This window comes from Paroedura picta, chromosome 5 (assembly GCF_049243985.1).
Source record: "Paroedura picta isolate Pp20150507F chromosome 5, Ppicta_v3.0, whole genome shotgun sequence".
NCBI classification, from domain to species: domain Eukaryota; kingdom Metazoa; phylum Chordata; class Lepidosauria; order Squamata; family Gekkonidae; genus Paroedura; species Paroedura picta.
Genome location: NC_135373.1, coordinates 57,192,031 through 57,216,611, shown reverse-complemented (window position 1 = coordinate 57,216,611; position 24,581 = coordinate 57,192,031). Strand labels below are relative to the sequence as shown.

At 40.7% G+C, this 24,581-nt stretch overlaps 1 protein-coding gene across 15 annotated transcripts in view; it reads left to right on the top strand.

Annotated features, from left to right (window-relative positions):
* Positions 1 to 24,581, top strand: part of SRPK2 (SRSF protein kinase 2) — a 164,335-nt gene that overhangs the window by 104,656 nt on the left and 35,098 nt on the right. For 12 of the 15 annotated variants that reach the window (XM_077338128.1, XM_077338125.1, XM_077338124.1 and 9 more), the window contains 7 exons: positions 1,903 to 2,060; positions 14,739 to 14,847; positions 16,074 to 16,161; positions 16,417 to 16,504; positions 17,640 to 17,746; positions 22,140 to 22,305; positions 23,253 to 23,351. In XM_077338128.1, the coding sequence (XP_077194243.1) occupies positions 1,903 to 2,060; positions 14,739 to 14,847; positions 16,074 to 16,161; positions 16,417 to 16,504; positions 17,640 to 17,746; positions 22,140 to 22,305; positions 23,253 to 23,351 (815 nt within the window). The remainder of the gene's footprint in view (positions 1 to 1,902; positions 2,061 to 14,738; positions 14,848 to 16,073; positions 16,162 to 16,416; positions 16,505 to 17,639; positions 17,747 to 22,139; positions 22,306 to 23,252; positions 23,352 to 24,581) is intronic. The other 3 variants (XM_077338130.1, XM_077338129.1, XM_077338126.1) reach the window with 1 other exon arrangement.

The following is a 24,581-nucleotide window of genomic DNA, read 5'->3' as shown; positions in this document are numbered from 1 at the left end:
TATTTTGCAGCATCCCCTACACCTGTGTTCTCATTGGGAAAACTGAAAAAACAATCAGTGGAAAAAAGAATTTTCTTTGTCAACATTTTCATTATTTTTCCCACATTAGTTTAAAATGGTCCCTTATTTGTTTTTCACTAGCAAAAAAGCCAGTAGGGATCTAGCCCAACATTTTAATCCAAACACTTTGTAAAATGTGTTACTCAAAGCATAAATGAAAAATTCATAAAGGTTACTTGAGGTTCTTTTAACATATTTTACATGTTCTTTCAGACATGCTTTACAGGAAATATTAAATAGTTCCCCCCTTTTTGGGTATAAATGTCGATATTCATGCTTTTTGTTAGTCAATTCAAACTTTATTACAGTCATTCAGACCAAGTCAGTATATAAAGTCAGAACATAAAAGACCAAAAGAATATGGTCATTTAATATAGCGCAATTTAAAACAAATCATAAAATAGAACTTAAAACTATGTGTGTTTGGAGCAATGGATTTTTATGGCAATGGCACATAACACAGCCAGCTGAGTTGTGACTTGGGGGAAACATGCTTTTTGTTGTCATCTGTAGTTTTCTATGTAAAGTGTTCATATTTATCTTTTTTCTCATATGTTGTTTTTCTCATTTTTATGCTATTAAATTCTCTTGTTTATTTTGTAATTGTATTGGATGGTTTTGTTATATACACATTGATCACTGTGATATTTATGTTACACGATTTTCATCAATATATATATATTTCATTTTATAGGTTTGTTTCCTTTTTTCTGAGGTAACAAACAAGACAACGTCAAAAGAAGGCTTGTTGAAAATCTTGTGTTTTATGATGACTTTATCCCTAGTGTTGAGTTTGGCATTTTAAATGTGGTATTACATCCTTGAGTTACAACATTTGGCAGAGATCTTATACTAGGGTATATGTTGATTCCTTTGCTTTTGTCTTGGCCCTTTGGTTTGTTCAGTTTCAGTTTTCCAGACTGAATGTGTTTTATTTGCTAGATTGGTATGAGTGATAATCATCAATGAATAAAAAACCTAAACTGTGCCATGAAAATTAATAGTAATATTTGGAAATTCATATATTGAAGGACCGTCTTTCTGTGTGAATCCATGTATCAACATTGTTTACTTTGGCCCAACAGCTTTTTCTTGTAGTGCTTTCACTAGAGGTGGTACATACTACTGCTGATTGCTTGAGAACATTTTCTGTAGCTGCTTCCGGGGGGACCTCTTTCTCCAACTTGTCAGAAGGCCTGAAAGGTCATCTCTGCTTGGATGGAAGGATCTTTGAAATACAATTTTTGTTATTGAGGCCTGTGTTTTTCAGCAAAATTGTCGAATTGGTTGTGTGTTAAATTTTGATTGTTGTTTGTGCATAGATGATCCTGTTTTATTGTAACCTGCCTTTTATAGTAATACAGGATATTTAATCTGTTAAAAATTAAATGATAAGGGTATAAACTGCTGTAAGACATTTTTATTTGCTGGGACTCATAACCCTAAGTTCAAATCCCATTATGAGTGGAGACAGGGGTCCCACCAGCTAGGCCCTGTCCCCCAGCTGCTGTTCAGCTGGTCAGTGGGGGGGGAGGGGGACTTACATGAGAAAAAGGAAGACCTCTTTGCACAGGAAATGATGTCAATGCACCAGTAGCCAATAATGGGCCTGGAGGGGGTGGCAAGGGGAGGGGCCCCAGGTGGGCGTGTATGTAGCTACACTTCCCAACCTTATTCTGTACAATCTTATTCTGCAAACCACACTTCTGAGGTTTCTTGAAGCCTGCAAAGTGTTTCAGTGATTTCTCAACAGTTAAAAAGTTGAGAAAGGCTGCATTACACAATCAAAAAGAAATCTGAGCAACCATTTTTTCAACTCTAAATATTACTTTGTATTTGTAGGCCAGAGCCTCAACAAAAAGTTCCCTGTGCACCACCTCCTCCGCCTCCACCACCACCACCTCCTCCGCCTTTGCCAGAGCCATCACCACCAGAACCTGAAGAGGAAATTTTGGGATCAGACGATGAAGAGCAAGAAGATCCTGCAGATTATTGCAAAGGTTAGCATTTGTGAACAATGTAACCATGGTGATCGCAAATTTGTGACTTGATGCTTTTTCTGACACAAGTAGGAATGCACTGGTGATTTAGAGCGGGGCAAAAGCAGAGAGTGGTGGCCTTTGGAAGTACATATTTTAGAGGGTGGGCTCCAAATCAGATTCCTTTACATTAGAAAGACTAGTTGGAGCAGCACCTAACAGATTTTTCTGTGCCACCCAGCAAACCCTTTGATTTTGTACATGAGTGCATTCCTTACAATAATTTGACCACTGAGGAAGACCTCTTGGAGTCGAAATGTGTTTGGTCCATTCTGTGTTGGTCTATTCTATGTGTCATTATAAATGTGATGTTTTAAAATTATGATGACTATGTTTTTAATACGTTGAACTAGTGCACTTTATGTAATAAATATTTGAAAATTTGAATATTATTTTTGCAGCTCAGCTCATATCCAGTGAATAAAATCTCTCAGTGATTTTTGATCAGCCTACTCAGTTTGTTTTCAAGAGATCTTCACCTTGTTTTATTAGATTCACCTTTATCACTGTACCCTTTCGTGGTGCTATGGTACATTTGTCTATAAGCTCAGGACTTTGTGGGAGGACAGCTGGGGGAAGGGAAAGGCAGGAAAATTTTGTCTCTGTGAGCTTTCTGCTTGCACTTTCCAAAGAATCTTATGCACTACCTTGACAGAGGATGAACGTGTACAGTGTACAGCCCCTTTATATTCCTGCTGTATGGCACAATGAACTGTTTCATCTTTAGATATCATTAATTTTCTGTCACATCATGTGCTTAGAGATCATTCTAAAATTACCCCGGAAAATCACGTGCAATGGAGATTCTTTGCTATTACAGAGCAGCTCTCATTTACTGGAGATGTCTCCCATTTACCCACTTCACAAAGGGAAGAATTTCCAGCACTCATGTGAAACTATGAATATCAGTACTCTTAGAGATTAGTCTTCCAGACTATTCATGATTGTCTTTTTCCTTAAGAACATTCAGTTGTATGACACCTTGTTATTTTCTGCATAGCTTCAAATTGCACAATAGATTTTTACTCAGCATAATTTTCTGTCAGTGTTTATTTTAAAAAACTTCACTTTCAAGTTACAAATTTTGGTGTATTTTCCCATTTAAAACAAACTCTCATTAAGGCCTCTGCTTAAAAAAATATCATTTTTACAGGTAACAATATTTAGCATTTTGTATGCTGTTTGTGAATATAAAATGTTGCATACAAAATGAAATACTTATATGTAGAATCTTTCTTTAGAAAAAATAGCATGAGGTTAAGCTATACTTTGTTATCTAGCACTCATTAGGAAGGTTGTTGTTAATCAGGTATACCAGAGAATCATGGCTCCTTCCCACCCCCTAATGGGGATCAAACTCCACCCTTTGGGAAATGCCATGATGATAGTCCCCTTCTCTGGCAGGACCCTTCCCCTGAGCCACAGAGCTATCCTTTGCAGTAAACAGACAAGTGTGCCATCTGTCCAAGAGGTTTCTGGAAGAGTTAGCTCCCTACATCTTGAGTCTCAGTAAGAAAGGTGGGCTGGATATAAATAGCTTGAGGCAGGCTGAAGAGGAAGGAGACAGCTGAGGATGTTGTGCCAATGGCTCAGCAGCAGCTGGGGGCATCAAGCTTATCTGCTGGGAAAGCAGAGGTAAAGTGCACATAGATTATAAGATAAATTGATATGGTGGCTGATGTGTGGGGTGGGACTTTGCCCTCTTAATTATGATGGTTAATTGAGCGTTCTAGATAATATCACTACAAGAGGTTATAATTTCAATATTTCCCTTGCTTGCTTGTGTGTTTCTGTACAACTCCCTCTCTCAACTAGGTTTGATATTATAGAGAGCCATTGCCAACCCAGATGAAAATAGTATTCCTCTGTTCTATGTATTTATCTTGTGGCTCAGTGCAGTTTACATTGAAAACCTTCATAATGTGGTACAGTATAACATTTTGATTTGGAAAACAACATTTTTTAATAGCGAGAAATGGTTTAGAACGGGGAAAACTTTATAACATAATACAATATAGGATGTCTTGGTATTGTTTGTATGATTTAACATTAAACAATGAATATTTGGTTCAGTTTTGCAGACCCAGTGGAATTATTTTAGATCCTGATGCCATCTGGGAGCACATTCCACCAGGTGGGAGCCAGGACAGCAAACCCTTGTTCTGGTCAAGGTCAAGTGAGCCTCTCTAGGGCCAGGGATCACCAGCCTATTGATAAAGTGTAGTGCTCTCTGAGGGGCATAGGTAGTGAGTCGGTTTCTCAGGTACTCTGGGCCCAGACTGTGTATGGCCTTGAAGGTGATTACCAGAACCTTAAGCCTGATTGGGTAGTCAACTGGTAGCCAGTGCAGCTGTTGGAGTGTGGGCTGGATGTGGACCCTCCAAGGTGTTCCTGTGAGAACCCTGGCTGCTGCATTCTGTACCAATTGAAGTTTCTGGATCAGGGATAAGGCCCGCGTAGAGCGAGTTGCAGAAATCCAGCCTAGAGGTGACTGTTGCTTGGATCACTGTGGCTAGGTGTTCTGGGGCCAGGTAGGGTGCTAATAGCTTGGTTTGCCGTAGGTGGAAGAATGCTAGCTGAGCTATTTTCATGATCTGTCCATCCATGGCGAGAGAGGTGTCAAAGATCATGCCTAAGTTCCTGGCTGAGTGTGTGAGTAATAGTTACACCCCATCCAGGTAGGGCAGTCATGTTTCCTCATCTGGAAATTTCCTATCAAACCACAGGACCTCTGCTTTTGAAGGATTAAGCTTCATACAGCTTTGCTTGAGCTAACCCGTCATTGCTTCCAGGCATCTGGCTTATGAGTCTGGGGGTGAGTTAGGGTGGCTGTTCATCATGACGAACAGTTGGCTGTCATCTGTGTATTGGTGACATCCCAGTCCAAACCTTCTTATTAGCTGGGCAAGAGGGCGCATAAAGATGATTCTTGGCATTATTACACGGATTATTTTACTAAATAGAGATTAGAACTGGAATGAAGACTGATCTCAGGAGGGATGGGAATGGGGGGATACAGGGGAAGATCTGCATGTAACAATCTGAGTGAGTTCATTTCTTCCCTATTTTCAATTTTTTAAAAAAGATGTTTCTTTAGGATTGGGGAGAGAACTGCACCTTGTGGCACTTCATATGGGAGTTGCCAGCAGTATGATTCGTTCTCTCCTATTGCTGTCCTCCGTCCATGAAGAAAGGAGATCAGCCATGGCAGTTAGCCGGTAGTTCGTGGTCTACTGTGTCAAAGGCTGCTGCGAGATCGATTAGTATTAGTAGCACTGACCCACCTTGGTCCAGTTGATGGTGGTCCATCAGGGTGACCAGTGCTGTCTCAACCCAGGTCAGAAACCTGATCGGGTGGGTTTAAGCACCTAATTTTTTTTTCATGTAATGCTCTTAATGAAGCTGTAGGGTTGAAGAGTTAAACACCCCCCCCCCCCCAAAAAAAGTATGGATCTGATCCTGTTTGGTTACAGGTATGCTTACAATTGGTTTTCTTAGATGAATGGAGATTCGTGATCTCCATCATGGCTGTATAGGACTTAAGCCTCAGCTTTTATGGGAGAGTAAAGCTTCTGCTGCAAATACAGAAGGTGGTGCTAGGGTTCAGATTCTGGGTTCAGTCCCTGGCATCTCTAGTTCAAGGGATCTTAGTCAGCACAGTTGGGGATGCCTTTGCCTGAGTCCTTGGGAAACTCCTGCTAGTCTGAGTAGACAAGACAGACTGTGGTGAAGTGGCATGCCATATGGGAAGTGGGGTGCTTTAAAACAGTAATTTTACAAGTGCTTGATAAACAAGTTAATGTAATGTTTTATTGGGTATTTAATGTGTTTTAATGAAGAGCCTCTTGTGGCGCAGAGTGATAAGGCAGCCGTCTGAAAGCTTTCCCCATGAGGCTGGGAGTTCAATCCCAGCAGCTGGCTCAAGGTTGACTCAGCCTTCCATCCTTCCGAGGTCGGTAAAATGAGTACCCAGCTTGCTGGGGGGTAAACGGTAATGACTGGGGAAGGCACTGGCAAACCACCCCGTATTGAGTCTGCCAAATAACGCTAGAGGGCGTCACCCCAAGGGTCAGACATGACTCGGTGCTTGCACAGGGGATACCTTTACCTTTATTGTAAGCTGCCATGAGTCTTAGGAGAAAGGGTGGGACATAAATTTAAAAGTAAATAAGTATGTAAGTTATAGTTACTTGAGGGTAGTGTTTTCTGGAGGATAATAAATTAGAAGAAGAGGTGTTAGTTTTTAGACCTCTCTTTTCACTGCCCAAGTGAGTTTCAAAACCATCCCTTCTTCTCCCCACCCTGTGAGGTAGGTAAGGCCGAGAGCTCTGAGTGAAACTGCTCTATGAGAACAGTCTCTAACAAGACTGTGACTAGCCCAAGGTTATGTGGAGGTGCGAGGAATTAAAATTGGTTTACCAGACTAGAAGCTGTCACTCTTAACCATTACAGCAAACTGGCTCTAGTGACTGAGGAGGAAGCCTTACCATGGCATATTGCCTTATTTTGTAACTAGGCTGTCAAGGACACACAAGTTCTGTTTCTGTCTCCTCTTAAACATAGTATTACTCTTTCTAATGGCAGGAATACTTGTGATTTGTACTACTTGCTTTCCTGTGTAACCTGAATGTCTTTCAGTAATTTAACAGCATAAAATGCATCATTTTATCTATTTATCAAATGTATTTGCTGCCTTTTCCCAAAGGCCTAATCAACATATAAAATTGTGGTATTTAGCATATTTAAGGAATTTAAAAGAATAAATATCTTCATTTTAATATATTAAAATAATATATTAAAATATTATTATTGCTATTATTATCTCAGTACACACTTAAACTAAACTTTAATCCTCAAGGTTTAATTTCCTTGATCCTTTGACGCAGTTACCATTCTACTTGGCTAAAGGCAGATAGGACTGAATTGGTGAGCTTGGGCTTTCCCTCTTTCTTAGTCTTTGAAATTGGATTTGAGCAGGTGAAACAAGTTATAAAGCAGAGAGCGATAGATACCAGGCAGCAGGCAGATCTAGAGAGAACACAGACTTCCTTGTGTACAGAATACTCTAGGTATGTAGTTCCCCCAGCTGCTTACCTCTCCAAATTGGAGACTTTTAGTCATAGGAACGCTGGATGCCATGCACTTCCTTCAGTGGTTTTGGAGGGGTGATATTAAAAAAAACTTTCTTAGGCAGACAAACTATGTCCCTGTGGATCAGAGGAAATAAAAAAAATACACAACGTGTTTTACTTAATCACTCCTTATACCTAGAGGTTTGTTCTTTTCCTTCCCTTGCTTAGTAGGTATCCTGTGTGATCAGATTTGGCGTAGCTTAGGAAGCTACTTAGCCAGAAACCTGTTGGTATAAGTACACACTGTGAAGTTTTGTGCAGCTGCCTGCAAAATCCACCAGTTACTGGTGGCTTCAGTCTTCTATTAAATATTGTAGAATTTTAATGTATATATTTTACATAGTCTTATTTAAGACTAGATATTAAGCCCGCTGTGGCCAAAATACAGCGGGCCCTAGCATGATGGGTGGGTGGAGGGATGGGGCGAAGGAAGGAGGAAAAGGAGAAAGAGAGACAGAAAGACAGAAAGAAAGGGAGGAAGATAGAGACAGAAGAAGAGGCAGAGAAACAGGTAGCCAGAAAGAGGCAGATGGAAGAGAGGGAGGAAGGGAGAAAGGGAAAAACAAAGTGAATGCTGGGAAGAAGGGAAGGAAAGGGCAAAGGGAATGCTGGGAGGAAGGAAAGGGAAAAGGGAATGCTGGGAGGAAGGGAGGAACAGAGGAAGTTAGGTGGCCTTGGGACCTTCTGCTGGGCCCAGGGGCAGGCTCGGCTGCTCCAGGGCCCGGCAGAAGGCTCGGGAAGGTGGCGGCAAGCTTTGAGGCCTACTGCCGGGCCGAGGAGCAGTCTCAGCTGCCCCAGGGCCCAGCAGAAGGCTCCGGAAGGGGGCGGTGGGCTCCGCGGCCTACTGCCAGGCCTAGGAGCAGGCTCGGCTGCTCCAGGGCCCGGCAGAAGGCTCGGGACGGGGGCGGTGGGCTCCGCGGCCTACTGCCAGGCCTAGGAGCAGGCTCGGCTGCTCCAGGGCCCGGCAGAAGGCTCGGGACGGGGGCGGTGGGCTCCGCGGCCTACTGCCAGGCCTAGGAGCAGGCTCGGCTGCTCCAGGGCCTGGCAGAAGGCTCAGGACTTCGGGAGTGGGCTTTGTGGCCTTCTGGCAGGCCCAAGGGCAGGCGAGACTGCCCCAGGGCTCGGCAGAAGGCTCCCTGGGCGAGGGGAAGCCGGCCGGAGGACTTACCGCTGGGGAAGGCTTCTTACTCTGAGCGGCAACTCCCCGGCTGGCCCTGGCGAGTGACACTCAGAGGGCCCAATCAGGAGCCGCTTCGCGGCTCCTGATTGGGCCCTCCGAGTTTTTATCCCGGACAGGGCCCGCCCTAACTCCTCCCCACTTGCCCTTACTCCTTTATTCCTCCCGCTCCTCTGGAGCGGGGGGAGGGTTAAAGATGCATTTTCCTTGGAATATGTACCCCCCACTGAATTACCATTGGTAGGGTTAATTTCAAGTTTTCTCTTATTCACTGTGGTGGAATAAAATTTTATTGAGACTTGTGCTGGTCTATTACTGTAATATTTTACTTACAACATACACTCAGTACATATGCTCATTAATATACATACAAAGAACAAGTTCCCAGGTACTTTTACAGGAAATGGTAATGAGCAAATAGGTATATGTTATGTTTTTTCATTAAAAATTAATAATATCCAATATTTAGTAAATCAGATTTTGTAGAGTTATTCCTATTAGCTCTTATATAGAATGTTAATTTAGAAGGTGCTATGCCAGAACGGGCCTACTCCTGTCTGCAGTCCCTATTCTACCCTGCCTCTCCCTCCCTCCCTCGTAAGTTTCTGCCAATACGTGACATTTGTACAGAATTACTGGCCTGGTCACAACAGGAACAGTTTACTGCTTTGCACACTCCTGGTGGAATATCTGTTTGCCAACTGCCAGCCGTTCTCCTAGTGCCCCTGTTACAATAGTGTGTCTAAGACTAGGGAAGTCTATGTGATGCAGAGAACCACTACCAGGACCCAATGTTTAAAGTATTTATTTAAAAGAAAATGTTCATAAGCATACTTAGCCTAGCACCAGATTGAGCAAAAGATCCAAAAGATCTAGGTAGTACGCAGATTGCCTGTCCCGCTGTCTGTCAGATGTTAAAATATAGGACAGGCTTATTATCTTAAGAATCTGCAAATCTCTACATAGGTTCCATTGCCTTGAAGTTTTCTTCAGCTCTCCAGTCAAGGACATGGTCAATGTCTGCCTCAGTTAAGAGGCCTGCTCTGATGGACCCAGCACAAAAGAGAGTTTCTCCTTGCTTCGAGGAATTTTTATCACGTTTCTCTACCCACTGACTAGGTCCCAACAGGTCAGAGAGACATTTCCTGCAGATCTCCAGGAATCACCTTCCTGAAGACCCTATAGTATTTCATTCTTCCACATCTATGTTTCCTGCTTGGAGATCGGGGGAGAGCTTCATCCACCTATTGCCTCTAACAAGACCAATTAGTATTTGTATGAAGGTGAGCTGAGGTATGTCTTGAAAACAGTTGGACTGACTCTTCCCTTCCTGCCTGTTCTCTGCTCAGAGAAAAAAAACTGTTAAAACATTCATTTCAAACCTCTTAAGAAACAAAAGTTATTTCCCCACAAGTGCAATAAGCCAAATCTTGTTAAACAACTCAATAATAATTGTAGAACACAGCAAGAGTTCAGTAGCTTTTGTGAGTCACTGCTCACTCCGTCAGATAGTTGGTGATTCTGGCTTTTTTCCAGTAGATTGCAATAACCATCTTGCTGCTATAAATAAACTTAGTATAAATTCCAAATCTGAATCATCTGCATAATCTCTTAAAAACGTAAGTTACATCTAGTTACATCTCACTGCTTTTCCCATCTGATTCCTGCACCTCATAATTACACTGTTCTAGTTTTTTATCAATAGAATCTACCCTAGTCTTAAAAAGTTAAAGGTAAAGGTATCCCCATTGCAAGCACCGGGTCATGCCTGACCCTTGGGGGTGACGCCCTCGAGCGTTTTCATGGCAGACTCAATATGGGGTGGTTTACTAGTGCCTTCCCCAGTCATTACCGTTTACCCCCCAGCAAGCTGGGTACTCATTTTACCGACCTCGGAAGGATGGAAGACTGAGTCAACCTTGAGCCGGCTGCTGGGATCGAACTCCCAGCCTCATGGGCAGACAGCTTCAGACACCATTTCTGCTGCCTTACCACCCTGCGCCACTAGAGGCTCTTCCCTAGTCTTAATATCTGCTCATTTAATATCCAGTTGCATGTCTCATTCTACTAATTTGTACTGTATAACCTTTCCCTTTCCATATTCAAATGTAGTAAAAAAAACATCTTAATTGAAGGTTGCTCTTCCTTATAAGAGACATTTACAAAAAACAAGTCAAATCCCAAGTAGAACTGAGCCCACAAGGGCCAAAACATCTACAGCAAAAGTATAATAACATTCTTTGGTTGCAGTATTCTATTAATATTTAAATGGTATGGTCCACATGTTTGAATATGCTCCACTCCAAAAGTACACAAGTTATCCAGTTGATGGCCCATGAGTTTAAAATGGTCCATGAGGAGAGCATCCTATGTCTCATGGTGGATACGGGAAAAATATTCCTGGATCCTTACTTTGATGGGTCTTGTTGAAATTCCAATATAAATAAACTGACATGGACATATTATAGCATACATGATGTATTTTGTTGAACAATTTATGAATTAATTAATTAGAATTTTATACCCATTGCTAAAGCATGTAAATTCTGATACCATCAGCATCATTTTACAAACATTACAGCTATCACAAGTACATTTTCCTTTGGATAATCTGTCAAAATCCTCCCCACATTTCACAGTAGATGTTAAAATTCCTTTAAATTATATCCCCTTTTCCATGATATCACAGGCTTGTTCTCACAACCTTAAATCCCCTTCATTAGGTGTCAATACCTATTGATGATATTCCTAATCCTATAAAAATTGTTTGAAAATTCAAAAGAACAAGTAATGGGTCTCAGTGGTTGTTTGTATCTATACTGAAGTGGCTCTTGTTGTGAAATTGACAATGCTCAAACATGCGCCTTGTTAAGGATCGAATTGAGTTAGTCCCTTTGTTTTAAGCCTTTACTTAGTTGTTCACTAGGGGACTTAGTCCTCCTCTTTTGCATTTGAATCTGTGGCAAAGAAATTGTCCAAACAGTAAATTGTTTTTTTGATGTGATGGGTGAAAATTTGAATAATGTAAAACAGTGTTTCTGTCGGTGCTTTTCTTATATGTAGAAACCTCTAGTTTTCCATTGTCTTTCAGTGTTACCCATGTTATCTAAAATGCAATTTTTTTTGTCCTTTATAGTATTGCCCATGTTATCTAAAAATGCTGTTCTTTATTTTTATTTTTATTTTTTTGCTTTTGGTTAAAGTAAAATTTACTGTCAGGTTTTGAATATTGATCCAAGTAACAAATTTTTCCAAACATAAAAGCATTCAAAATTTCATTGAAAAGAATTCAATATATGTAGTTCTAATTTAACTTTGAGAAGAAAATACTGAGTATTAGAAATAAATATATTTTTCGCCTGTACTTCACTTTCTGTTCATTTTCTCTGGCCTTTGTGGAAAGTGATTTGCCATTGATTTTTGCTGCTTCTGTGTTATAGGTTGTATATACTAGTATGTATATACTAGTATGTATATACTAGTACTAGTATACTAGTATGTCTGTTGTGCAGGGAAATACTCTAAAAAAACTATTCGGGGATGAGATCTGATCCAGCAGGAAGTTTGATGGGGAAGCCACCCCCCCTCCCTCCCCCTCCCCCCCTCTCTCTCTCCCTCCCTCCCCCCCCCCTCTCTGAATTACTATTTAATATTTGGCAAAGGTAAACAGGAACCTTCTCATTGAAAGTATTACCCTTTCCTCCCTTTGGCGAGGCCAAAAAAGAGTGGCTGGACTGAGGGCACCCATGGAAATTGTGATCTCCACAAGGGGATTATCACTTAGCATAGGAAGAGTGCCTCTAATGACACTGGTACCGTTTGGACAGCTTTCCAGGCAGCCGTAGCTGTAAAGGCCAAGCTAAGAAACAAAAGGCTGAGCAACAGGAGGGACTGTTGGCCAGTGTGCAGCATTAAGGAAAGTGTGTTGCAGAGGAGAGCAAGGTGGGTGACTCTTGCATCAGTGTGAACCAAGGTTCTTTTGCAATACAGCTGAGGGAGGGGAGCTGGTACAGGAGAATGGTCCTGTGGATTAGGACCATGTACTTTCCAAGTTGTGCCTTTCCAAGTTGTGCCTTCTGGCCAGGTCAAGGGAAGGTGTGCACTTCCCACTCCTAGTTACTGGCCCGCATGGCTCTTTCTGGTTCTAGTGATAGTCCTGTCAGAGGGCCTGGGGAAATTGGGCTCTGGGCCCGGCTTTCCAATGCACGTGCACAGGATTGTGGGTAAAGCATTCCCCCCCATGCTCCCTTTCTCCAGTCTACAAGACACTTTTGGCCACGGCCCAAGCAGTGGGTCTCTGGACCTTCTTGCCAGCTTTCTGGGCAGTGGAGGGCCACAGAAATAGGGAGCTGGGGAGCAGCCCATAGGACCAAGAAAGTCTCCACTGAACAGGCTGCCTGTGGCCTGGCCTGTTTACATGGCCCTGGTGGCTGGCCTGCCTCCTCCAGTGAAGGATCGCAGCCTCCCTGAAAGATCTGTGACTCCATCACAGACATATACACAAGTCTTCAACCTGGTATCTCCTGGCTGCTGTCGTGAACCCCGGTTCCTGACCTGTGTTTCACCTGTGTTCTCCCAGAAACTCCCGGGCTGTTAGCCATAAACTCATAAAGCCATAAATCCCCTGTAGGTTCCTTTCCTCCCTTGCATTCCAAAGTGTCCCTCCACCAAAACTCCTTATCGCTTCCTGACCTTGCTAGCTCTGAAGTCTCAACACTTGTAACTTTGTAGATCAAAACAAGTGCCAGATGGCTCTCTTGAGAACCATGGTATTTTTCCGCCTTATGAACCTCTCATCCCGCCTCCTTTATTCAACCCCAGGTATAAAGACCACTATGGGGACCATTGATCCTTTGTCTCTGACAAAGAGTTTGTTCATCAAACCTTTTCCTGTTGATGCGTTTTGTATTAGTCTGCTGAATAAATATTCCTTTTGGATTTCTCTGCAACAGGGGTCTCAGGGAATTGCTTGTTCGAGTTACTTTACTTAGGTGTCTTCTGCCAGGTTCCTGACAGCTGCCCCCTCCCACCCTGGCCTTGGTTTCCTCCTCTTGCTGGTAGGGGTAACTGAGTGGGGGATATTCTGCCAGTAGGAAAAAGGCAGACTGGTTTTGTCATTGGTTGCTGGACAGCACCCTCAGCACCCTTTTCCTAGCGGTGGAATATCCCCCACTCAGGACTGATCACCTCTTGTTTTAAGAAGTGAATCATCTTCCAGTACAGTACACATTTTATTATATAGAAAGACATGGGATTGAAAGGGCTGGAAGTTTTCTGAGGGGATCCTTTTGAGGAACCCTTATATGTGAGAGTACCTCCTTCTGAGTGTTTTGATATATACTTTTCTTTCAGTTTGCTTGAGACAAGGCTGTTTTTGTTTTCTTTTCTTTTTGAGACAGAGTATTTTATCTAGTATACCTAATAGGAAACAATACCTTCAATTAGGTTGTAGAGCAGGAGTGACCCAGCCTCATGAGCCAGACTTGGTTAGCAGTCCACTCGTCTTATTTAGGCTCTGCCAAATTTTAATCAAAATATATTAAAGGAGTTTAAAGTGCAGAGAGACTCGGCAAATTGGTCACAGTACAGTATTTTCTAGCTCAGAGATGGAGATTCTGTAATCTGATATACACATTACTTACTTATAAGGTACACATATATTCTGTGATGTATGGGTGCATGTGTTCTCTAACTCGGTGGTCCTCTGGCACCGGGCCGCGGCTCACTCCCCCTCCCCCCCGCAGTAAGAAACTTCCCAGGCCGCAAGCTTCTTTTTGAGGGAGGGGGGGAGAGGGAAGCAGGGCCGCGCATGCGCATTTGCGCCATGCGTGGCTGCAAATGTGCGGCCAGGCAATCGCCCTCCGCACCGCAGACGATCCGCAGCCTTAAAAAGGTTGCGGACCACTGCTCTAACTGACCTGTTGTAGAGATGTTACTTTCTGCAACATAATGCCTTTCCAGCATCTGGACCACAACTCTGAAGTAGCCCCACAATAGTACAGAAATTCTGTAGTAGTGAACCCCAGTTTTCAGTTTTGATTAACACTTGTGAAAAGGGAAGAGTGGTGAAGAGACTTGCTCTAAATACTTTACTCTTAATTAAAAAAATAATTGAGGTTGCAATCCTTTGTACACGTAGTTGGGTGAAAGCCCTGTTAGGACCAGTGTAATTGACTTCCATTGAAGTAGGAATAGACTTGTGTGAGGAACTTTATAGAATCTCTTGACTTTTAAACAATAAAACAAAACATTCCAGGAGGCACTACAATTTATATGTGGTTGAACTAACGCCATTGTTGTTTGTAAGTTGTATCTGTTTTCTTTTTAAAGGCGGCTATCATCCAGTAAAAATTGGAGATCTTTTCAATGGCCGGTATCACGTTATCAGAAAGTTAGGATGGGGACACTTCTCTACAGTCTGGCTATGCTGGGATATGCAGTAAGACATTTTTTTTTAGATTTCTAATGCATGTTAATGGTGCTTTATTAATTTCCAAGAACATGTGTGAGGCTACGCAATTTTTTTCCCAACTGCCAGATGTAGTGTTATATAGAGAAATTAATACAAGACAATTTGAGTGCAGCATATGTTTTATGAAACTTGTAAGACATAAAACTCCCTTTTTATTGAATCTGCAAATTTTTTGAGTTTATGAGAAAATTAATGTGCTTTGATACATTTTCTTGGGCTTATGGAGCCAGCCCAAACTATTAGGTGTCATTTTTCAGCTTTTGGGGTTTTGTATTATAATAAAAATAATAATGTATCATTATTACTATAATAAACTGAAGCTTGACCTCTTCACAGTTCCTTGGAATTTTATAAAACAAAAATATTTTAATATATGAGTAATATAGGGTAAGCTTGGTAGTCATAACCCCAATAGAAAGCTAACTTCTAAACCTAGCCTAACTTCTTCCAGTTTCTCGGGATTCCATTACTGTTTTAAAAAGCTCTATTTGATTAAATATTAAAACCAGTATAGAAGATATTAATATTAAAGCCAGTATGGAGGAAATAATTTCCTCCACCAATAGCAAATGGTATAAAATTAAGTTTACATACCAACAAGCAATAAGAAGACGTTCTTATGTGAAGCTTTTGAACAGTCAACTTTTGGGCTCTGTCGTCGCTAACTCCTCTCTTTATTGGAGCTCATATTCCACATGGCTTTTGTCCATGCGGGTCCCATGATCAAGAACATAGTCTTTTGAATTAGAAAGGGGATCTTTTCCTGCCTTTCTCATAAGCAGAAGAACAGCTTGGCTCCAAGCCATTGCACTTTCACTGAAAATTGCTAAAAGGTACTACAATAATATCACTGCGGAAAATACTAGGTGCCACAAAGAAATCTCTATGTGCCATGGCAACTGCATGCCTGATACTTGTCAAGAGAGTGTCTTGTAAAAGGACAAGCATAGTATATATTTCTATTATTCTTCAAAAACTTTGGATCTTGATTCCTGAAGAGATGTCATTCAGTCAGTGAATAAATATTGTTGAAATAATTGCCAGAATTAGTTTTCACTTTGCATTTTGGGAACAGAAAAAACATTTTATTACATTAATGCTATAAAGAGAAAACATTTCCTCCTACAACAGGTTTAGAATTTTAAAATGCATTCGCTCTGTTATGTTGTTCACTTGCTCATTTGTTTTTAAAGGGGAAAAAGATTTGTTGCAATGAAAGTTGTAAAAAGTGCTCAGCATTATACAGAGACAGCCTTGGATGAAATAAAGTTGCTTAAATGTGTAAGTATTATAACCACATTTTATGCTTAATGACCCTGACAGTGAATGAACTGTTATACAGATCTAGAGTTTAGTAATTAACTGACCTTATAGCATTTTGTAAAGCAGAAGGTAGCAAAAATGACAACTGCAAGACATTTTATTTTCTCAGCTCCTAAATAACCTAAAAATAAATTATTAAAATTATTTTCTAGTAATGATGTTGCTTTGAGTCTATTTAAAAATAAAGGGTTTTTTTGTGTGTATTTTTTTTAGGTTCGTGAAAGTGACCCCAGTGATCCAAATAAAGATATGGTTGTTCAGTTAATTGATGACTTCAAAATTTCTGGCATGAATGGCATACGTATCTTTTCCTCTCCCCAGGTTCCTTAATACCTTGGATTTAAAAGATATACCAACCTTTTGGAAGTAGAGTTTAATTCTAAACTGGTGTAATGTGCTGCAATAAAGAAAGTAGGTACTGAAAGACAGTTTGGATAGTCATAGTGGTATGTTGTAGTAGGCTGGGATGGCATGCATTCTAGAGAGGCACAAGTGCTTACAGGTCCAAGTGTAACTTTATGATGTTGTCTGGAAAGATTTGCTTAGTCTTTTAATAGAACATGTCTTTTGTAATAATCATCTGCATAATTTCAACCTGTGTAACAGTTTAGCTCTTCAGACTAAGGTGTACTTAAGAGGGTCATTATATAGACAGATTAGATTGGGACACCGCAGAACTCCCCCCCTCTTCTGCTGTGGCTCCTATACAGTGCAGATCTGGAAGACCTCCACATTATTTGTTTTTTGATTGATGTCAGTATAAGATGGAATTATTTAGATAGGCTTCTTGTTTATGAAGGCTTCCTGGTTACCTGAAGTTGTTTTAACTGTCTTATATGTAGATTTTGTTTTATTGTGGTGCATTTTAAAAATCATTGCAGCCTGCTTTTTTGGAGAAAGGTGCTAAACATTTCTTAACTAAAGTATGAAAAAATATTCCCAAGAATATATTTCTATTTCTTTTTGTTTTGTATCTTATTGGAATCCATAGGTTGTATATGCTTATTTCTAATCTACCAGTTGGAATTTCCAATTTTGATAAGGCCTTTTTCAGGACTAGCAGTGCAATCTTATCAATACTTACCTCAGTTTATTGATTTCAGCGGGCTTAAACTGAAGTAACACTGTTTAAAATTACACTTTGTAAGCTTCTCTTCCTTCATCTGTGTGAGGATATTTTCAGGTTACTGATGGTTAGGTGTGGAATACCAAAACTATATAATGAGAACTGGGGAAACTGGGAATACAGAATCGCAGGCTTGGTCTCTGAACCTCAGTTAATATTACTTCTGCATTAACTGTTGCATACATATTTCTCCATTACAATAGTAGTATTTGTATAATGTTTCATTTGATCTGCCTGGATTAATTACAGTAGCAGTTTCTAAAGCAATTAAGCAAAAAGATTTGCCAAGTTATCCTTAATCAAATATCAGATGTTTGTATGGTTTTTGAAGTACTTGGACATCATCTTTTAAAATGGATAATCAAGTCCAACTACCAGGGTCTGCCTATCCACTGTGTAAAAAGTATAATCAGACAGGTAAGATATGCTCATATTTAATGCTTTGTTCCTTAAATGTGTTAGTACTGTTGATGTTGATCACAACTTCCTAGTTCAGATCCATGTAACAGTCTTTTCAGAAGTCCTGGTTTAGTCTGAATCTTCATGCAATGCTTCCAGTTATTTATTCTTATCACCTTGTTGTGACAGTGCTTGAATCATGTGCCTGAACAGTTAGTGTAATGCTTTAATGACATTTGTGCATCTTGCATAGAGAATTATCAATACTAAACAGCAGGAAATCATATCCTGCATCTCACAAGGAGTCAGCCGCTGAAGCTCAACCATTTACTTTGAAATATACTATGACAAAAGAGTCCTTCATCCTTTGTACAAGAATATCTTGGTCATATATGAAATTTCACTGGGCAGAGTCTAATTCCCTCCTGCCCCCAGCTCTGGCTAATCATTTTAAAATTAATTCCTGTAGGGAGGTTCTGTAGGCAGAAGTGGAGTGTGTAATTGTTTCTAGGGTTCATAATCTTGGGGACTATTGTCTGCTTGGAGTTATTGGTCCAGAGCTCCCAGTGATTTTGAAAAGTTAATTCTTGGTGTGGGGTGTCATTCTTTGGATTGGGACCACAGGTTGTAGAAGGGAAGATTTAATGATTTCCACCACTGCCATATAGTCTTGGAAAGACACTGTAATTGCTGTAAACTGATGAATACACATCTGCATGAAAATTAGAATTAAATGCCCAGCATGAAATTTCCAGTGTGTCTCAATTGATCCAGTATTACATACTTTGATTTAACATTTCAGATGCTGTCTTTGGCCCAGTTTATAAGTAATATAATAGCATAAGAGGACCCCTGCTGGATCAGACCAGTGGTTGATCTTGTATGGTCCTAAATGGTCTGGGACTGGCGCATCTGTGGAACTGCTTCTTCCACAGTGTCCTCCAAAGAGTATTGAGGCTGTCAGACCAAAACCTGCTGAGGATCCCTGTCCCAAAAGAGATTGGCCTTGACCAGGGCCAGGGCCTTTTTGTCCTTGGCGCCAGCCTGGTGGAATGCTTTGCCAAAAGTGATCAGGGCCATGTGGGACTTTGACCAGTCCCACAAGCCCTGAAAGACAGGGCAGTTCCACCAGGTTTATGATTGAGGCCAGACAGAACAACAAAAGTGCTGACGTCACTTTTGAAGTAAATCTGCCTCATCTCTCCTACAAGTGTACTGAAGGGGGCTGAAACAATGTAAATAATGTTTTAAATGACTTACTGGTTTTTAAATATTGTATGGTTTAACTTATGTTGTTTTCTGACCTGAGCTATCAGGAAGGGCAGGGTATATTACTATTATTATTAAATTTATAGTCCACCTTTCTCCTGGAACTCAAGGTGGATTATATGATCATACCCCATAAAAAAAACCCATTTGCACTAGTTTTTAAAGCCATTTCCCCTTATCTTTGCTAATATCTTTCCAAGATACATCATTTCTGAAAAATTGTTGCAGAAGGAATATCTGTCTGACAGATAGGTATAAAGATGTACATTTATAAAATATTGATAACATTCTAGTCTGTTGGAAGAATATTGTTGTAAACTTAATTTGTATTTCATGGTGCTTGTGTGTCCATTCTTGATATAATTTGTTCTACTATATATTTCTGGTAAGGCCTTGAAGGAGGAGTCTGTTTCATGGCTTAAGTGCCACTCAGTGCTTAACACCCATTCAGGCTGGCTGTCCCACCCCTGAGTGCCTCCTCCTCCAACCAGCTTGTCTGTCTGTCCAGCAGCCAGCCAGTCGCTTTCCATCCCCCACCCCTGACCACCCCCTCCTCCTTCCACATCCCTCTGAGGCTTGGAGGCTGCAGATCCCTGCTGCGTGAGATCTGCCCCTGGCATGTGAGTCCCATAATAACTGCCTGCAGCCTTTCCGGGTCCTGGGCGGAGGGGGGGCATTCTCAGAGTTCTTCCACTCCACCCCCCTAATCTAGCACCCTTTGTATTCCTAAATGCAATAGGCTTGGCCCCTGGTCTCTTATAAGTACACTCTTTATTGATCTTTTTTGTATGGTACAAAAATACTTAATCCTGAAAGGTGGAGCAAGAAGAAAATAGTAAGAAAAAAATTCTCTCCAGTCAAAAAGAGAAGCAAGTTCCCTCAGTTTAGTTTGAATATGCTTTTCTAAACTATCTAAAACTATCTTTCTGTCCCAGTCTGAATTGTCTAGGATTCTGTGTGAACCAGGAAAGCTGTGCAGCCTCTGAGCTGCAATGCTATTCTAAAAGACTAAGAATATACAATTATAGAGCTGCACAAATAGAGCCTGTGGGGTGCCATGATATCTCTGATATATCCATGGATTAGCATGCTGTTTCATTGCAGCACTCTGTCTTGTGGTAGTCTTCTCCATGCCTTGTCCAAAGTCTTTTCTAAAGGGTGAATGAAAGGCTGTGACTAAAAAACATAACCATTAACTTCTTTGTTCCCAATATCCCTCCTACTTCTTTCAACATACCATATTCTCTTGCTTCCTATTTTTGCTCTTTCTCCAGGTACTGGCTCTGAAGTGGTATCTCTTATTTCTTTAGCTAACTCCACAATTTGTCGTCTTAATCTCATTCCTCTTGCTACTTTCATTCTTTCTCATCCAGATCTTTACACTCATTCTTCTGTTCGTAGTCCTTTCTCCTATAAGCATGAGAATTATTCACAAAAAGGATCTCCGATCTTCTGTCACAGAGAGAAATAAAACTCAGTGAGGGTTATTTTGCATTAACAAACAGCAATATATTAGTAGGCATTCCCCCAGCAGCCAGTGTTTCTCCACTCAGACTGGTACCCTCTTGTTGCTTTAACGTGATTGTCAGCTGAATGTGCAATATACTGCTGTGATGTCACAAGCACACAACTGCTAAGAGAGATTAGACAGGTCCATCAATGGCTACTAGCCACGGTGACTGAAGAGAACTTCCACATTCAGACTCAGTAAACCTTTGAATACCACTGCTAGGAGGCAACATCAGGTGAAGGCCTTGGCTTCTATGCCTGGTTTAGCTCTTTGGAGGAACTGGTTGGTTACTGGGTGAGACAGGATGATGGACTAAATTGACCGTGGATCTGATCCAACAGAGTTCGTGTTCTTATTTGTTTATATTCAAGTTGAGCTCCTGCAGTGGGTCTCCTTGGTTTGACTCTTAACATCTTACTGAATAATATGCTTTGGGGTCAGAGTACAGTTGTGCCTTGGTACACTTAAGTTACACGTGTAATTTTTATGTTGTAGCTCGTAGCTACTTTGACACTTGCACAATTTGTGAATGAACTCTTCTCAATCATTGGAGGAAAAGGCATGTATTCTACTCACCAGGATTATGGTCAGGTTATTTAATGACCTCTTGTTGAGCAAATTATTAACTCATTGCTTGCCTCCTTTTTTCACTTAGGCAGTCAGATATCAAATGTACAATTCTCACAACACAGTGATAGAAGTCTCATGTGTTAATTTATTCCCTCAGGACAATTTTAGCTTGGCAATGTGTGCCAGGAGTTGTACGTAGCAGCAAACACTGGATTGCATCTTCATTGGTAATGGGGAAGTTTTAAAATAAAGTTTTCTGCAAACTAGGGCGTAGTTATGACTATAACTCCTGTGAGTTAATATAAGCTTGCAAATGCACAAACTTTACAGATCTGGAAGAGCCCAACCATTGACAGACACCATGGTGCTGCCATAAAAGAAACAAAGATGACTAAGTAGCATGTCTCTTGTCAAAATGTCAAAGACTGTTTTTTCTTTCAAGAATGTTCCTTTTAAATCGCTACTAGTGGTAATAACAAACTCAGTTGCAGGTAGCTACAACAAAACAATATAATTATTGTATATATTATATTAGTAATAGGTATTCAGTCATTTTTTTGTGTGTGAAATCTGTCCCCATGCCACTAAGCTGAAAGGTTTGGCTTTGATGTTTGCTACTTATAAACAGAATGCAAGCCAAACCAGTAGGCGATTAAACATTGCTGGTTTGGCCCTTATAATCAAGCAAATATATTTTAAGATTGTGTTTTTGGTTTGATTAAAATCTTTAGAATGTGTGTGTGTATATGTGTGAGATTCGAATTACTGTTAAAGTTTCTGAGATAGCACTTGTTAATTGCTTTACATGTTGTTCCACTCCTTAGGACTATTCCGTTAAAATGCAGAGTAGATTTTAAAATAAATAAATAGTGTGTGGGGTGCAACATTCTTCAAACTTTTGAAACAGAAGGCATTCTGTTTTGTTTTGTTTTAAACAGCCATCGAGGGGAATTGATCTCTATTAATTGGCTTTTGAGTGATATTTTAAGATCTTAAAACTAGTAAAAGAATAACATGAGATTTCAGTTCTGATGACGTTCTTGTTATTATTTTTGTAATTAGGTGTTGCAAGGTTTAGACTATCTCCACAGCAAGTGCAAAATCATCCATACAGACATCAAACCAGAAAACATTTTGATGTGTGTGGATGACACCTATGTGCGCCGAATGGCTGCAGAAGCTACAGAGTGGCAAAAGGCTGGTGCTCCTCCTCCTTCTGGCTCTGCAGGTATGGTTGCAATTTAAACATTCACTAAGTGCAACAAGATTACAGTACTAGCTATAATTTTAGCTAATGGCAGTTATGCATTTCAGCATGGCCAATTTGAATGTGTAAAATATTGACATATTAATAATGTATTAGTAGTATTTATTTTATCATAAGAAAGCAATCTGAAATCTGTGTTTCTCTTCTCCACATACTTCTTCCCTTTCAGGAGCCAAACTAGATTTTAGTCACACTCACTTCCTGCCCTTGTGTTACATTCACAACTGCTGGCATTATCTTCAACAATTGTCCTGACTTTTTTCAGTTTTAAATTCTAATGGTTTGGGGGTTCTCACTGTAACATAGTGATGCTATGGTTAGACTCTTCTTTCATCCAGTTCTTTATGTGTGAGGGCACTCCTGTCCTAGTAGTCCATTTTCTCATTCACACCTAATTTTGTGCAGGTACGTATAACATTGTGCTTATAGCATCACATGTGGCTAAGTAACAGATTGGGTCTTGAACTTCCATTGAATGGAATCCAGCTATCCTCTGTGGATTCTTTCTCTAGCCTAAGGAGACTTCTCCCACTTGATTGGACTCTTCCCCCAATGGAAGAGCCACTTTAAGGCTCTTTAGGCTGGAGGAAGGCTTCAAACTTTGCTCAGTCAGGTAGAATGATAGGGGCAGAATCCATCCTCTGCATCATTGGAACCAATTTATTAAATCTTTTGCTATACGTAAAATTACATTTTTATTGAAATTTCCCTTGAACTTAACTAAGTATACTGTGTTTTCTTTCTTTCTTCAGTGTAGTATACAGAAGATTATTGAGTATAATTTTGTATAGCAGAAATTTCTTTCTCAGTTTGAGGCAAACCTCTGTGGCCATTTCATTCCCCTCAGGCTATGAAGCACATGAACTCCTCCTGCTTAATGTAATATTTTCTCTTCATGCCATTATCAGGATGTTGGGCAGCTGCTGGGGGCCTCGGGACACCAGAAGAGCCCACCACTGGCTGGGCCCACTGCCAATTTCTGACCTGCCACTCTGCATCCATCAGTGGTGAGCTATAGATACTGCTTTCTCTCTCTGCTTTGTGGCAGAAGGAGGAAGAGGAGAATCCATTTGCCACTGTGTGTGCAGATTCAAAGATCCGAGAGGAGAGAGACAAATTTCCTCTTTCTGTGCCCAGCCCTCAGAGGTCAGGTGTGAACCTCCAGTGCCCTGTGAGGTGAATGAGCTAGCAGTAGTGCAGCTGTTTCTGTCTGCTCTTGCTGCTCTGCATCTTGTCCTCTGAGGCATTTTCGCATGGTGTTATTGCATCTGTTCTGACCCCAAGCTGCTTTGGCTTATTCATTGGCTTCCACGCATTCTCTTCAGATATTAGTTTTTGTCACACATTTCCCCCTGTTTCCCCCTCCCTGCTTCTTTTGGGAGCACTTTTACTCCAGACTTTTTTTAAAGAAGCATTTCTGAATCGTGTTCGTTCACATATGTAATATTTCCTGCTCTTTTGTTGGTTCCTCACACTTTCTGCCCACTTTCTGCTGACTGACTCATGATTATGGGAGATCCCTGGCCTGTGGCATTTCCCCCTGCCTCAGTAATAAGGCTCTTTTGTCACTATGTATTGATAATTTCTGTTAATTCTTTTTAAACATATGTCTGAAATTGATATATCTATATAACAAGGCACAGGAATAATCAGTGCTCTTCCCATGTACTTACAATATTCTTTTTCTGCCCTGAATTTTTTTTTTTGTAATAACCATTTTCTTCCCTGTACTTCCTGAAGGCACAGGAGCTCTCATTGCTCTTTCTGGCCATTCAATCTTCATTCTTGGCTCTGTAGATACAACCTCACTCCCCTCCTCCCAAATGGAATCTTTTTCCTTCCATAGGCAAGTCTTTGATTTTTTAAAAAACACACTCTGATGGCAATCTCTCTCTGTAAGACATGCATGTGCCTTGATATCCAGCATTGTCCCCCTCTAATGTGTTTATTTTTCATGGGAATTTAATATTTCATGGGATTTGGGGAATATTTAGTATCACTTTTGATTCTGGTGGGGACAGTCTCTGCTGATCTGCTTCATTGTTTCGGCCTGATAGAGATGTTTATGTGACAACATTTAGGTCATGTATGGGTGAGCAGTTGACTGCTCTCAATTTGCCCGCAATCTTGAAACAAAAAAACTTTTAGAAACTATATTACAGCCCCAAACGTCCTAATCTTGGGGTGAACCTTAGAGTGCAGAACATGTGTCCCTAGGGACCATATGGTGATTCTCG